At 42.9% G+C, this 16,191-nt stretch overlaps 3 protein-coding genes across 3 annotated transcripts; 1 reads left to right on the plus strand and 2 right to left on the minus strand.

Annotated features, from left to right (window-relative positions):
• The first annotated feature begins 7,441 nt into the window (after nucleotides 1–7,441).
• Nucleotides 7,442–8,258, plus strand: K441DRAFT_659287 (uncharacterized protein). Its single transcript, XM_067648496.1, has one exon. The coding sequence runs from the start codon at nucleotides 7,639–7,641 to the stop codon at nucleotides 8,044–8,046; it is 408 nt and encodes a 135-aa protein (XP_067504353.1). The 5' UTR covers nucleotides 7,442–7,638; the 3' UTR covers nucleotides 8,047–8,258.
• A 4,026-nt stretch (nucleotides 8,259–12,284) lies between these two features.
• On the minus strand, nucleotides 12,285–12,517 carry K441DRAFT_659288 (uncharacterized protein). Its single transcript, XM_067648497.1, has one exon. It carries the CDS (start codon nucleotides 12,501–12,503, stop codon nucleotides 12,309–12,311), a length of 195 nt encoding a protein of 64 aa, XP_067504354.1. The 5' UTR covers nucleotides 12,504–12,517; the 3' UTR covers nucleotides 12,285–12,308.
• K441DRAFT_659289 (carbohydrate-binding module family 50 protein) lies at nucleotides 12,488–13,279 on the minus strand (the record flags this gene model as incomplete). The annotated part of the gene is made up of 2 exons (XM_067648498.1): nucleotides 12,771–13,279; nucleotides 12,488–12,680 (listed from the first exon to the last, which is right to left on the minus strand). A coding segment is annotated over exon 1 (293 nt), but the record flags the coding sequence as incomplete, so codon positions are not given.
• Nucleotides 13,280–16,191: the final 2,912 nt, after the last annotated feature.

A 16,191-nucleotide genomic window follows, 5' to 3' on the forward strand; every position in this document is an offset into this window, starting at 1 on the left:
ATTTTTCTGCTGAAGAGAACAAACGTTTGCAAATATGAAGTCTTAGTGATTAACCGATGTTAAGGAGTGGCGCGTGGACTTAATGCGAAGTGGATGAACGCAGAATATCACCCCAGTAATATACATATTCGTTCGAGGTAATTACTGGAGAATCCGAAGCTCTATCTTGATAAAACTGTCCATCAGGGATGGTTTCCACCTTACTAGAAACAGTGATCTTTTTGGACTGGGTTAATTCTGGAGCTCCGTGGTGGAGCCATAGTTTGATTGGAGTGGATCTTATCAATTTAATTGATTGGATGGAGTTTATCTCACGAATCAGACCCTCGGTGAACCGTTGGTACATACGTACACTACGCGCACGGGCGGGTATACTGCTCCTTATCCAACGAATTTTCCACCCAGGGTCTGAGGCCTACAGGAGCAGCTTTGGTGGGAATAGAGCATTAAAATACACGAAAAATTACCCTTTTCACGGGTGCATCTTGACCCTTTTATAACGTCCAGTCGTTATAAAAATACTATAAGGTAGGAGCTCTTTAGCTTCTCTATCTATTGCATTAAATAACAACATTATAGCTATATTATATAAAATATTAGATATAGGCAGTTGGTTATAACTTATTAGTTAGTTGTGAGGCATAATGCCCAGGTGTACGGTAGGGAACAGGTAAGCCGAGCATAAGTCACGGGAGAGTCGATGGAAGAGAGGATATGGTAAAGAGTAGGCATAAGCCTCGTACAGAGACGAACCGATGAGGAGGACAGAAGGGCTGCAAGCCCGAGGATATAAGGTGTTGGTTAGTTTTAACCAAATTCTATAAAGATTCTATTAAAAATCTAACTTATATTTAATAATAATATATCTTGCCTCTTAATACTCTAGGTATAGGGCTATAATATATATAGCTAAGGATATAAATACTTAAAGAATTTATTACACTAGGTATATATATTATAACTATTGTAGTTGGGATGTAGCTTATAGAAATGGACAAATATTAATTTTTAAAACAGTTTATTCTTACTAAAGCTGCTCCCGTAAGCTCTCACACCCTTGGTAGAAAATTTCGTTGGTTGATAAGGAGCAGTATGCCCGCATATGCGCGTAGTATATACGTACTAACGATCCACTGGGGGTCTGATTTATGAGATAAGATGGAGTGGATTTGAGGCCGTGTCGCTCCAAAAGCCCCAAATCTAACCTAATAAGGAAACATCTAGTCTTAATAAGGAAGGAAGGAAGGTGCTTACGTATATTATGTGTGATAAAATAAGAACCTTCGTGTTCTCGTATTCGCTTACCCAAACGCTTACCACCTACCTATCTACCTCTACCTACCTACCTCTATTTACCTCTTTCTTTCTTCTTTATATTCCTTCTCTTTTAGCCTTCTCTACTTATTTCTTCTTAAAACTACCTTTATTATATTCTTTTATAGTATTATATTAACATTAAGCTTTTCTATTTTTAGTATATAAATATACTGGAGCTCTAAGGAGCTCTTGGAGTAAAATAATTTACTAGCTGGATAGAGTAGATCTAAGGCCAGATCTACCCCACTCCAGTTTAAAAAGATTACTGATTAGAAATGCTAGTACTAGGTAGTACCCACAATTGAAGACTAATCGTTGTTTCAAATGGGAAAATTGTTCTAGTTATTTAGGTTCTATTATATAATAAGTAGGCTGCGCTACAACAAGCTTCCGGGTTAAGCGGCAGATGTATTAGATGTATAAATATCGCTAGACTAGAAGGGAACTTAATCTACCCCTCGCTACGCGAGGGGCGTCTCGCGGCTCGACTTAGGTGGCCTTTCGCTATTTTAACTTAGGTGGCCTTTACGTAATAATCGCGTATAGATTTATATAATTAATTACGTGATGTATATTAACAATAGCTATTTACATCGTCGTCGTTGTCGTCGTCTTCTTCTTTAAGTAATAGTACTAGCACTACTACCGCTGCTGCTGCCGCTCCTGCTTCTGCTCCTGCTGCTGCTGCCACTGCTGCTACTACCGCGACTACCGCCGCCACCATGTCCGCGCCTAGCCGCCGCTTCTTGTCCGTGCCGCCGCCGTCTTAGGGCGGGCAGCCTACGCGTGGGACTCTTATGACGAAAGCAAAACTTCTAGATATATAATATTGTCCGTTTCTATTTGATTTGGGGGAAGCAGTACTAAAATACCATTTACGGTAGTAACCCGAGATAGTGTAATATAGAGCTGACCGTATATAAAAACCGGTATCCGTAAATTAACGCCTATAAAGGTAAAAGACTGACCCTGTAACTTATTTACGGTTATCGCAAAAGATAAATAGATAGGAAACTGCCGTCGACTAATAATAAACGGCAGCTCGCCTTCTGTAGAAGACAGTATAATCTACGGGATAACCCATAGCTGGTTAGCGAAGGTGCCGCTAAGAATATGGGCTTTAAGATAGCGGCGGCCTATTTAGGTAAGAACTATACGGGTACTGTTATAGAGGCCCTCTTTAGGATATAGGTTCCGTAAAAGGATTATTAGAGCGCCAACCTTAAGGCAGAGCCGTGTGGGAGGAAGGTATATAGGGTTAAAGCTCTGCAAAAGCTCTGGGGGGGGAGTATTTTTAGTATTTAGATCGTCCTATTCTATAGTATTCGTAGAGTGGAAAACGGACTTAGGGCCATTAAGAGAGTGGAGAATAGTATCATTAATAGCAGCAATGGTGTTGTTATGGATAGTTAAGATAGTACGGCCGTAGAATGTATGGAGATTAGTATACGCCTACTATAAAAGATTGGGAGGGTAAATAAAGTTAATAAAAGGCTATAGACTGGTAAACTGGGCGATACCGGCAGGTAACTAGATACGGCTAGTAAGAGTAGGGTTGTAAGAAAGACTGCGGACCCAGGTAATAAAGCGCTGATTTAGCTCGCTATCTAAAACGCGTATATTCTGGCGTAGCGATAGAATACGGAGGGAAGGCTATAAGAAGGACTGCCGTAAGTAGGCCGCAATAACATTAGTATAGGTCCCCCGTTTTACAATAGGGAGGATCTAAGTAAAATTACTACCTAAAATAATAGGAACGCCGCTAAAAGGAGCCTGGGTATTAGAATGGACGTCCGTAAGTATACAGTGCACGGCTTTAAAGTAGTAACGGTGCTGTATTGGCACTTTGTCCTAAATTATAAGGGTAGTAGAGCGCAGTAACTGCGCTAGCTGGGAGTCTTTAGGCATATTATATACGGATTCCTTATATAGATCGATAGGAATGCGAAAACGGGAGTAGGCAGTTCGGCTGCTAGGTAGTAAAAGGGCAGCTATACTGGAAGAGGTAACGCAGAGAACAATGCGGCCGCAGAAGTGGTAGTAGTAGTAGATACAGCGATAAAGAAAGGTTTTACCGGTGCCTGTGGGGCCCTATAGGAAAAAATGGGCGGTTTACAGGTCTGTATCTATAGTGGTAGTAACTGTAGTAAAGTAGGCGGCCTAGTTAGAATTTAGCTGGGAACGTAGCTCTATAAAAAGGCGGCCTTTCTTAATAGTGCTGTAATTAAGCTCCACGGCAATAAGCGGGTTACTATCTATAAGGTCCTAGCGGTGCTATAGTAGAGGTAGAAAGTAATCCGTAAGAGTTTTGCTATAGTTTGTAAGCACCTGCTAGATAAGATATAGGCCGTAATCTAGATATATATTGTTAATGCTGCCTAGAAGATTAGGCCGACGCTCTAAAATGTAAGGAAGATTATTATAGAGAAACGGCTTAAATTTCGCCTAAAGGGTAGGAGGGTCGCTTATGGGGCTATAGACTAAAGAAGTTATAAAAAGAGACTATAGCTGGGCGCTAGTAGCGAATACGGATGCTTCTTATAGGCAGTTAACCCACTCTTAGTTGTTATTAAGGAGCCCTAAAGCTACGTAAGCGGCTTAAAAGGTTAGGTAAATAGTGCCGGCGATAGTACGGAGGTGCTTAAAAGAGGTAGCGCTAGAAATGACGGTAAGTAGCAGCCGTAAATAATACTGTTTGCTAGTAATAGGGCTGCAGTAATATATACGGCCGATAACGGTATCCTTTTGGCGGACGCGGCGCTGCTACTAGCATGTTTTTGCTATAAAGGTATACCTATAAGGGAAGTTCTGGTAAAGCGTAGTACGACCATTTATATTTTTGGAGTTATACTAAAACTAAGTGGTTAAAGTTAAATGGGCTATTTTAAGGCGCTGTTGTAGGTCCTTTATAGACTTGTCCGGCTAAAAATAAACGGGCTACTAGCCGGGAAGGTGTACGGTAAGGTATATTATGGGAGGGTACTCCTCGTAAATAGGAAACTTAAATAGCCGCTAGATGGCCTCTGTAGGGCCAATATATCTGCCGTAAAGGTACTTGCTAATTTTATTGTTATCGTCCGAGAGCTGTACGGTTGTGCGGTTGTCCCCCTTATAGATATACTTATTAATATACTTTATAGCCTATATAGAGCTATAGGCCTCGATATTAATATGGGCCCTATACTTTGCGCTAAGATATAGATTATATGGTATCATATAGCGGTTGTTAAGGTCTATAGTGGCACCATTACTGCCCGGTATATAGATAGGCCACAACCGTAAATCATCGCGGCGCCGATACTAAGGGTACCTATTATTATGCACGACTGTTGTGGGGTAGAACGGCTTTAGAAACCGCTTTAAGTAGGTTAGCGGATACCCTAGAGCACCAGCAACTATATAGGGGGTGTTTGGATTAGTAGTACCGCAGGGCCTATAGACTATTATGGTCCGTATAATGTCCGTAAGGCGTCCGGTAGGGTTATCTTAGGGCTATAGGAGCTCTGTAGATATATAGCGGTTAATAACTACCGGATCTATAAATAAATTACGGTCCTCTAGATATAAAAAGAGAAGAAGGTAGAGATACGGCAGGCCCTATTTTTAATATTTAATAGTCTAAATACAGCTAAGAAATCTACCAAAAATCTGCTTTTTCTTAAGGTTAGTAAGAAGGTAGGTAACCTTTATACAGAAAATATAGGCAACTAAATTAGGACGGTCAGTAGCAGTTTAGAAAGGTAAAAGCTTATATATAACTTCGTCCCACTACGGATTGGCCGTAAAAGTAATAAATAGGCTTAGACGGCCGTAACGGCGGACTATAGCTATAGCATCTTAGTAGCACTGGCTAATAAAGCGGGCGCTACCTAGGTAGTTTAAAGGAAGGACAACGCGGCGGCTAATAGAATTAGCGTTAACATCTCCATGGGAAATAGCATCTATAATACCGTTATATAGATCCGTGCGGAGGTTAGACTAATGGGAACGGATTTAGTTAAGCTTATTTTGGTTATATAGGGCCCAGGCGTTAACTATATACTACTAAAATAGCCGGCGAAAGGCAAACGGTACTAGTTTAGAGTTGTTACGGATGTGAAGGTAAAACCGAAAATAAGCTTACTAGGGAAGCTGGTTATACTAGCGGGTACGGGAATTACTACGGAGCCGTATACCTTAGTGCTAGCCACGGTTGCCATAAGGGAAGAGTAGTACGTAGTGTAGCGGTATATAAGCGGCGTGAGTTAGGCTAATACGGTAGTAACATAGGGGCTCACTAGGCGGCCCACGGTTAGTAAGAACAATATCACGGTAGCTAGAATTTTTATACTCATTAGGAATAACGACAGTAATCTTATTAGCCGTAGGTAGATTTTCACGGCGCCGATCTGCCCCCGCTTTAAAAATTAGCTTTATTTATGGGTTAAGAATAATCCGTAATAGAGTAGATATAGTTTGCGCCTAAAGCCGTTCTATAGTAGTCTAGTATAACATAATAAAAGGACTGCTAATCTTATATAGCATATTAGTAAGACACCATAAAACGTTTGTATTAAGCTGTAGATTAGTCTATAGACGGATATTGGTAGCGTAGGCGGGGTTGTAAAAGTAAAGCTGAGTATATTAAGGTGTAGCTCCGGAGGGAACTTTTATAGGCCTAGTAAGGTAGTACAGTTCGCCATAAATCTAGAAACAATTAATACCGGCCAAAGTAGCGCCGCGGTTGGTAGTGGTGCAGTTAACGGAGGTAAAAGCTAAAGCTGCGTTATACGAACGGAGCTGGTTCTAAAACGTACGGGCGAAGCGTTTCTGGAACTACAGCAGGGTCCGTAAATACTGCGGCGGGGGTGTAAATAAAGGTAGAATAATATCGCCTTGCTTACAGCAGCTTTTAAAGTAAGGCTCTTTAGCCCGCGTAGAACTAATCCGTTTATCTATTTAGTGTAAAGCTTAGCAGTAATTATAGGCCGTATTTATAGGCCCGATATCTAACTGGTCCGTAATAGGGCGGACCATAGTAATAGCGGCTATATTTATAGGCCCAATATCTAACTGGTCCGTAATAGGGCGGACTGTAGTAGACTATGGCTGGATTAATGCGGGCGGTCGCGGCTGGATCGATACGGGGGGTATAAGGAGGCGGGAAGTAGAGGGAGAAGTAGCGGCGGTAGCAGCGGTAGTAGCAGTAGCAGTAGCGGAAGCAGCAGCGGAAGTAGTAGCGGAAGCAGCAGCGGCGGTTATAGTTTGGTTTATAGGCTGCGGAGGGTCCGCCAAAGGTCGTTAGGACTGTCGGTTTCTTTTCTCCTATATATATATAGTTAGAAAAGTAGCAACTAATAAAAGAGTTAAAAAAAGGTTTAACCTTGTAAGATTTATAGTTCTTATACGCAGCTCTAAGACGGTTCGTTGTAAAGTTAGTAAAAGAGCGGTATTAGTTATAGCTAGTGTAAAATATACGATCGGAAGGTATTTAGGCGGTAGGTAGAGAGTAGTAACTAGGGTAGTAAATATAGAAGAGAGTAGTAATAAGAGTAGTAATAAGAGTAGTAAGAAGAGCAGTAATNAGGGGCAGGAAAGAGGGTTTNAATTTNATGGGGTAGCACGTGCTTAATNAGGTNACNAGGTTTTTTTCACAACCAATTAAAAAGCGCCAAGCCCCTTCGAACAGTATATATAAGATGGGGTCTAAGCTAAGCCAGCCTAACCACTCCTTATTAGGCTTAGCCTACCTTATTTATGTAGCTCCTAGAGTAGCTTCGTATCTCTCCTTCCACAATTGATATGTTCTGCCCAGTCTTGTGCCTGCTATAATAAATATGAGGCAATTGTAGGGACTTTGTACCGGGGGTTACATATGTATTCCGGGAATTTTAAAGATTTCTTCGGCAAATTATTGCTCTAACGGAGCGGTCCGGCCAATTAAAGAGGCGGCTGTACTGGTAAGGGCCTATTGGAGCTTGATCCTGCAGCACGTGGAGAATCTACTCCTCGCGCTGTCGCACCCATCAGCATTATTTTTGGATGGTTCGCACTCGGACGGCGTTTTAGAATTCCTAGCATGTTCATTTAATGGAGACATAATCTCAACACCCAGCTATCACTAACCGGAAGAGGCACATCACCTGGAATCGTTAGTTTAACTATGCCTCGACCAAATGTGTATATATAGCGAACGTTTTCCCCCTTGGAAGTTGCATTGCGAATCAACAACACTGTCAGACTATATACCCTCTCAAACTTGCCAGTCTAACTACCACAACATGATAATCCCTATTTTGTATGTATATCGTATCTAGTTCGGAAAATATTTTGCACTAATACATGCCCCGCAGGCTATTTTTTGCAGTTCTTAGTCCTCAGTACCTAGTATCTGTGGCAGCCTTGTCATGCCAACAGGTACACTGCCAGACGTCGGTCTGTGCGAAAGACGCCGACGACGCTTCGGTGGTAGCCAGCTCTGGGTTGGAGGTCATCATGGGTCCAGACTGCGGTAGCTTCTCGCCCCCTCCAACCAATAATGGACAGGGGCCGTGTGCCTCAGGCCTTTCGGAATACAAAGGACAGTTCAACGTTTGGCGTGGTTGGATCACAGACAGCAAATACACCGGTTCTTTTGCGCAATGGTCAAACTTCCTGGGCGCCGAATGTTCCGCTGCTAAAAGCGTTAAATGCGGGGGAGGTGGAAAATGCCCTGCTGCGGGCGGGCAATGCAATGCCAATTGTCCATAACCCTCGCGAAAGCTGAGACTGCGATCTCCGTTCCGATCCAACAAGACGTCGTGCCAGTTTTGGATGTCTGAAATCAACCGGCAGTGGGGTTGACAATGGAGAAGCTGAGGCTGTCGTACTGAACAACTATTGGAACTAACTGGATATGGTGCTTGGAGGCGGACAGGATCCGGGCAGTAACTCTTGGCAGTAACTTTACTGCCCGAATCTTCTGCCAAGTTTCATTCTGCCAGTGCAAAATTAGTGGCTTAGAGCTTTTTTTTTAGAGTCGTAGCTTAATTTAGCAGGGTTTACCCCGGGGGGGGAAGCCGAAGCTCTTACAAGCTGTACTCGTGGCTCTGCTCGTGGCTCTGCTCGTGGCTCTAACCGTGGCTCTAACCGTGTCTCTAACCGTATCTCTACCCGTGTCTCCTTGCATCTCCTTGTATGTTTCTTGCACGTCTTATGGGGGGTTAGGTAGAGAGGTATAAAGACAGACGCAGATATAAAGACGTAAAGACGCCGAGATATGAAGGCGTAGAGGCGTAGAGGCGTAGGGAGAGGTGCAAAGGCGCAGAGGTACCTCTACCAGCGCGCGCAGCGGTACACACCTAATTTCGCTAAACCTGCAGCTAAATTAGTATGTAGAGCTAGCAGGAAGAGGTGTAGTATGTGGCCCTGGCTTAGGCCACTGGCTACCTCGAATTTGAAGCTGATCTTATTGCCCCTTACCCATCAAAGTTATAATATCTATACCAGATCATAGTGTTCTAAAGCTTCTTCCTCTTATTAATATGGCTCCAAATATGGGCAGCTAGCAGCACGCCTTTATTAAGATCCTTCTTACAGCTGGTGCAACCAAACGTTAATGCGCCCGTTAAGCCGACTGCTCTACTAAATTAATTTAGTCTATTTAAAGGAATCTAAGGCTACATGGGAAGACGAAGCTTAATCGCAAATATAAGTTGAGACGCCTGCTAAGTAATAAGGCGATCGTCGCATTGCTCTACTAATTAAATAATGCCCTGAATATGTATCTTAATAAAATGACGTAGTTTATCTACGATTAATTCCAGATTTCTGTGAGTAGGCAGACGCTCAGTACAGAACTAAGAGTCGCTGGCTAGAGTAGGAAGCTGGTAAGGAAGCTTTTATTATATGCGTAAGGAAGCTGCTAACTATATACAAGGCTCGCAGAGTAGCTCTTAAGCAAAGCCAGGAAGACCGTAACCTGTACTGGGCCTACATCTCGCAGTTTACTGTTAAGCAGCTGGTGTTTATAGATGAATCTAGAGCCGATTTAAAGACTGGTATATAGAAGGCGTCTTAGTTACCGGTGGGAGTTACACCTATTTTATATACACTGTATAACCGTAGTAAGCAGAGAGTTAATATACTACCTGCCTACACCGTCGAAGGCGTGCTAGTATTATTAGTATATAGTGGCTTAATAAATACAGAGGGCTATAACTATTAGATTAAACACTTCCTCTTACCTTACTATAATCCTTATCTAGCACCGAGATCGGTAGTTGTTATGGATAATGTAAGCTTTTATTACTTACCGTATATCGCTGCTCTCTTTAAGAGAGCAGGGGTGAAGCTTGTGTACTTACCCGTATACTTACCCGATTTAAATCTAATTAAGGAGTTCTTTAGTAAGCTAAAGGAGTTTATTTAGCGACACTTTGTTTCTTAGAAAGAGGCGCTAGAGTAATAGGATAATAGCTTTAGAAGCTTTCTAAGCTGGTATATAGAGGTAGTAGGAGGTAAAGGTAAGAGCGTAAGAGGCTATTTCCGCTATAGCGGTTATATTAGTAGGGAGGAGTAAGATTTTATTATATAGTAAGGTGTCTTTACTATATAAAGCTTAGTGTAGCTACCTTATAATATACGATTTATATAAGGATTACTAGTAAAGTATATATTATAATAGGTGCTTATAAGCAGGCGTAGGCTTAAGTTAAAAAATCTACTACTAATTGAATGTAAGGCTCTTAAAGTTACCACCACCTACGCCTCTTAAAGCTCTCCACTCCTTAATATCTATTTGCAATCTCTTAGTAATTGCCTCTAAAACACCTGCCTTAATTATTACCTTAATTGGCGTCTTCCCTTGCTTATCTAGCTTCTGCTCTTAAATCGTCTTTAAGTCCTACTACTTCTTAAATACCACTTGATATGCGGCCTTAATATCTTCCTGCTAGTCCTCCGAGTCTTGCACCGCCTGCTTATGCCACTTAAAATACTCCCGTAAATTAGCAAGCTGATTAAGGCCTTAAGCGTATAGTAGAGGAGCAATCGGCGATAACTTTAAGCTTAAGAGAGAGGCTGCCGGAGGTGTAGATGGGCGCCTATTATAACTGCCAGTAGGGTTAATATAGAATTGATTGACTACGCCTAGAGTACTAGGTATAGAGGCCTCAGTAGTAAGCTCTCCTTTCTTCTTACTATTTATCCTCCTATTAAAAAGCTTCTATATTAACTCAACGGGAGGAGTATATTCAGTAGTAAGGCCCTCATCCATTGCTTGAGCCTACTCCTTTACGTCCTCTTGCATAAGCCTATAGTCGACTTACTAATACACCTAACACCAGTTACTACCGCAGTTCTTATAACATTGCTACCTTTAAGATATCTTTATAAAGCTCGTAATAGGGATTGCAGAGGAAGCCGCAAGATCACTAGCTACACGCTGCGGCGTAGCTAGTAGAGAGCTATATAAGGATTCTGGGGCTAATTGTAAAGCTAATTACGTCATTATAGAGGAGCGACCAGAGGGACGAGGAGCTTACTATCCTATAGTCTCAATATATTTGAAAGCGAGCTTAACTTTAAGCTTCTTAATTACGTCACCAGGGCAATTGTAATAGGCTCTCGCCAGCCTTATAAGCTTACTCTCAGAATCAAGCCAATCTATCGTACGGCTAGGGTTAAATTGGAAGGTAGCTCTAGAGGAGCCTTTTAATCGCCCAGGAACCTTTATAATACTATTACACCCATTGCTTATAAAAGTATAGCCAGCGTACTTCTGCTGCAGAGCCCCATTAACCTTAGGAAGAACCTCGCGGTTATATATAACTAAGAGGCAAAGGCGAGCCCTAGGAAATGTATAAGCTAGGAAACCATCTAAGCAATTTGGCTTCTTAATCTTGGCCGTTACTAAGAGGCGATATTTAAAGAAGGAACCTCCTCTAGAAGGCTTAGCTAGCTACTCTTCCTATTCTATCCAAAGCCTTAGAGCCGGCTCCTCCTCCCTCTCTACTAAAGATTTAGGTGTTAAGGCCTCTGCCGACGGAGGCCTTTAAGTATGCGATTAACTTAGCAATATAAGGGGACCTATATTTATAAGCTGCGAGAGTTGCGGAAGCTATATAGGAGCTCTCGCCGCATTATAATCTTGTAGGTGGTAAAAGTGTCAAACTTCCTTATTATTATACTCCTCAGCAGCCGCCGGATTGTTTAGGATCTTATCGAGCTTACCTACAGCAAATGAGGCAGCCTATTACGACGTACGTAGGCCCTCGTGTATGGGCTGAGGATACTCAAACTGCGTACCGATTTAGCTACTATATGCAGGTGGGAGAGTTACCACCGTACTTATACTCAAGCTCTGTATTAAAGTAGGTAGGCGGGCGATTAATAAGGAAGGCTGTACTAGTAACATTCGAAATCGTTATATAGGTAGGCGGCCAGAGGGACTACCAATAGAGGCAGCAGCAGTACGTTTGGAGCTCATATTAATGAGAGAAAGAAGCTTTAATACACCACAATCTGGAGCAAATATCACGGCTTTTGGTAAGGGAGGCAAGTCACGAATAGCTTCAAATTTGAGCTCTAAATTCGAGGTGGCTAGTGGCCCAAGCCAGGGCCACATACTACACCTCTTCCTGCTAGCTCTACATACTAATTTAGCTGCAGGTTTAGCGAAATTAGGTGTGTACCGCTGCGCGCGCTGGGGGGGGGGAAGCCGAAGCTCTTACAAGCTGTAGAGCCACGAGCAGAGGGAGGAGCAAAGAGAGAAGCAAAGTGAGAAGTAAAGGGGGCAGTCTAGATAGGAAAGTGGGTCGGTGGGGGGGTGGGTCTAGATGAACAGTGCGCAATTAATCTACAGGGGTAAATTAAGGCTTAGCTTTAACATTCCCTTTCTAGACACCTCCTTCCACCTCTACGCCTCGCACCTCTATACCTACCTCTGCTCGTGGCTCTACTCATGTCTCTGCTCGTGGCTCTGCTCATGGCTCTGCTCGTGGCTCTACTCACGCCTCTACTCGTAGCTCTACTCACGCCTCTGCTCGTGCCTCTGCTGCCAATGTCTCGCCCGTGCCTCTCTTATATAAAAAGGGAGACGCATAGAGAGAGACATGTAGAGAGAGACGCGTAGAAAGAGACGCGTAGAATGAGACGCGTAGAGAGACGCGTAGAGAGACGCGTAAAGCACATAAAAGTACGTGCACCTGCAGCAGCTTGGGGGGCATGCAGGGGTGGGGGAATATTGGTAAACATTGCATTTGTATGGCTTTTACTAATAAAATAGGTGCCCGAGTAGTGCCTTGGCTACCCTTACCGCCTGCTAGGCCGCCGCTGATCAAAAGATTCGGGCAGTAAAGTTACTGCCAAGAGTTACTGTCCGAAACGTAATCCACACCATCTATGTAAGGAATAAACCATTTTACTTAATCGAGCCTCTATATATTAAGTGTTCAACTAGCTGATTGATTTGCGACTGACTTTCTGAGCATTAGTTTATAAAAAGCTCGCAATTATCTTCTTCCCAAATCACTTTACTTAATACCAACGCAAACATAATATCCCAAAAGCAAATTCGAGCAATCACTCTTGACCCCCGTATTCCATGCGAAGAAATGTGCGGCCGTAATACCCTGGCTCCTCTCGATCGCGTTGCAGCTATCGCCACTTTTAATAAGATAGTACTTGTTGCAGTTGCTGACAATTCCAGGCTGCTGTGGCTGGCGGCTCGAAGATGTTGGACTGGGTGTTGCAGAGCGCGTCGTGGGGGTACCAGGGATTGCGACGCAATAATAGTAACCGACAAAGAGCGCTACAGATGTTATTAACATTCATTGGATGACAGGAGAATCTTCGTGTAATGAGATCGACGCTGAAAGTGGAGAGTCATACTGGTGCAGCTACTGCCCACAGCTGGATTCCAAACTTCGAACTGTGCGACTGTGAAAGTACCAAAGGAGTTTGAGATGCTGGAGCAGGAGTCGCCTGATATGGCCTGATAGTATTTCGTACACGTTGAGATTATCCCTGTTTGGGCATGCGACAGTCCGGCCGGCGTTGGCGACGTGGAGGTTGATTTTGTGGTAGGAGTGCCCGGGACTCCGACGCAGACATAGTAGCCGACGAAAAGGGCGCTGCAGCTGGAGCCGATCGCCGGATTCTAAATGTAGCTGAGATTGTTTTAGTGTCAGTATCAAGAGGTGGGAGGAATAGGAGTACGCACAAGTCTGCTAGAGTGAATATACCGTATTTGTCAACAATCCCTTGACAGGTGTCGCCGGATACGACTTTATAGTGGTTATTGCCTATTGTACGTAAGTCTCGCCGAAATGATAAGAGGAAACTGTGTTCATACAATTAGATACAAGACCTGACTGCTCAGGAAGAGGCCCAGTTGGTGTTGCGCTAGTTGCTAGAGGCGAAGTGGGAGTTCCAGGAACTGCGTCACTTGCAGTCAGCAACAGCACAATTATACTGTTGAAATTCAAGCCTTATCTAGTCCGGTCACTTGCTCCCCACGCAGACGTAATATCCGGCCAACAAGCCCTGGCAACCTGAGCCAGTGATGTCAATGGACTGGATTGGATACAAAAATCGCTTTAAATCCAATCCAAAAATCAAATTAGGCTTCTTAACCGGTTACGTAACCGGTTAAACCAGATAATCCAATATATATTCAGCTACATCGCGAATCTTGGCATAGTATTAAGGACCAAATTAGTTATCGTAGATTGTATATTTAACTACGCCCACCCCATCCTACTCATCTTCCTGCTCATCTTCCTGCTCATCTACCTGCTCATCTTCCTGCTCATCTACCTGCTCATTTTCCTGCTTGTCTTCCTGCCTACCAGCTTATGTACCGACCTTGTCCGCAGCCTTGTCTTTATCTTTAGCGGCGGCCTTAGCAGCAGCTTCCTCCTTATACTGCTCGTTAACGTTAGGATCAACGCCTTGCGTAAAAGCCTTAGCCTAAGGTTGCCCAAACCAGGACTTGAGGCACTCGTTAGCTTTAATGATGTTAGCTTTAAGATAATTGTGGGGGTCTGTAAGTAGGTGCTTGGCTAAACTAAATACGCGTTTATATTTAGCGCTTATAAGGGGTATTTAATATATTAAGGGCGAACCGAGCTAGGTTAGGCTGTGAGAGGTAGAGGCTGTTCTAATAAGCTAGATAGTCGTTAATCTGTTTAGGGTCGCTTTTAATATAGGTCTGGTAGGCGTCGGATCTGCTAAGAGGTATAAATTTAAGCTATTTGTGATTCTTAAGCCTACTAAAAGTCTTACCTAATGTGAATATAATCGGCGACAAAGGCTAGTTAGATGTAGGAGTAGTATACTTGCCCTTATACTCCTCTAGCCAGAGGTCTTCTACTAGGCCCTAAATACCGCAATCTTCTTAATTCTTAGGGTTACTAGTAAGCCAGTGCTTCTTGTCCTTATTATTATTAAATCTTTAATAAAACCACTACTACTTCTTATTTAGTAGAAGGACTTAAGCAGCGTAATAAGCAGCGCTATCGTTAGCTAGCTTATAGTACTCCTTACACTTCTCCTATAACGCGTAGGCAGCAGCCTTAAGGTAGGCGTATTTGTTGTGGTCCCTATACTATATATAATATTCTTTAAAATTTATTTAGGCGTTCTAGGTATAGTTAAAAAGCTAATCTATAGTAGTAAACCAGTAGTAGAGAGTATATTTATAGCCTTAGCTATATATAGTCGCCTTATAGAATGGCTGTAGAACAAATAAAAGCTTTTTAAGAAGAAACCAGTGGTGGGATATAAGACGGTTATTCTTAATGCTATCGCCGCGCTTAGGCCTATAGGTCTTGCAGAATTGCTATATACGTTGCTTATAATTAATAGCGCGTATAATAGAGCTAAAATATAAGTTCTATTGCGTTGTATTACTTTAAATAAGCTAGTAGAGACATTAGCTAAAGAATTTAAGAAGTTTAATATTGCGACCACAGCCCGGATATTTATAAAATCTAGGCCTAGATATAAGCCTACTAATTAAACCCCCGGCCCTTAACGTTATTAAGTAGTGAATATTAATAGTATATCCACGGTTCGATTTATATAGCTAAATTAGCCGCTAAGTCACAATTTAGCAGGCAGGAGGCCCGTGCGCTTAGCGCTATATGGATGTTACCCCATATCTACGGTCGATCTTTAATCGCCAGTAACGCCGCAGCAACGTCGCGCTCTTAACACCCGTTAAGTAGTATGCGTAGAGCTATCTAAGGGCTCTCTGCTCGCACTAGGATGGCAAGAATTGGCCGTGGGTTAATAGAGATATTTGCGTTTTAGATTAGGCGCCGCTATCGTATAAGTACCCCACCAAATTTATACCGCACTAAAATAAGCCCCTAAGGGGCTATAGATAAAGGCTTTAAGAGGACTCCTTAGAAGTTAGATATATATACTATTTTAAAGCTTTTCTACCCACTTAAAGCCGTTTATAAAGCTAATCTAGCGAGCACTGTATCCGCTCCTACTGTTAATTAACCTACTATATAGCTGCTTCCTCGCTAACCCTTTAGGCCTGCGTAACCCGCCTAATCTCCTTAATAACCTTAAGCCGTAGGGAGTACTATTAGAGCTTATTCTGCCGGCCGGCCCGCTATTTACTGCCCTATTTAGAATCTAGCGCTGCTACGGAAGGATTACCTCTAAGCCCTTTAGTCCACTCGCGCTAAAGGGCCCGTACGGACTTTATTATATAGTATATATAATATACAGGCGGCTACTCGGGCGGCTGCTCGGGCTTAGGCCCTTACTACGGCTATAGCTATAGCTATAGCTGCAGTAGCGCCGGCGAAGGGGAAGCTATAGCGCTTACCCGGGCTAATATATCCTAGCTTAATTCCGTAATAGATAGAGGCGCTAGTAAACATGCCGTCGGTAAAC

Source organism: Cenococcum geophilum, assembly GCF_001692895.1.
Source record: "Cenococcum geophilum 1.58 unplaced genomic scaffold K441scaffold_19, whole genome shotgun sequence".
Taxonomy (NCBI): Eukaryota; Fungi; Ascomycota; class Dothideomycetes; order Gloniales; family Gloniaceae; genus Cenococcum; species Cenococcum geophilum.

Bases quoted from the DNA above. Each gene is read 5' to 3' on its own strand.
- K441DRAFT_659288 (XM_067648497.1), bottom strand. From the start codon at position 12,503: ATGCCCCCCAAGCTGCTGCAGGTGCACGTACTTTTATGTGCTTTACGC.
- K441DRAFT_659287 (XM_067648496.1), top strand. From the start codon at position 7,639: ATGCCCCGCAGGCTATTTTTTGCAGTTCTTAGTCCTCAGTACCTAGTA.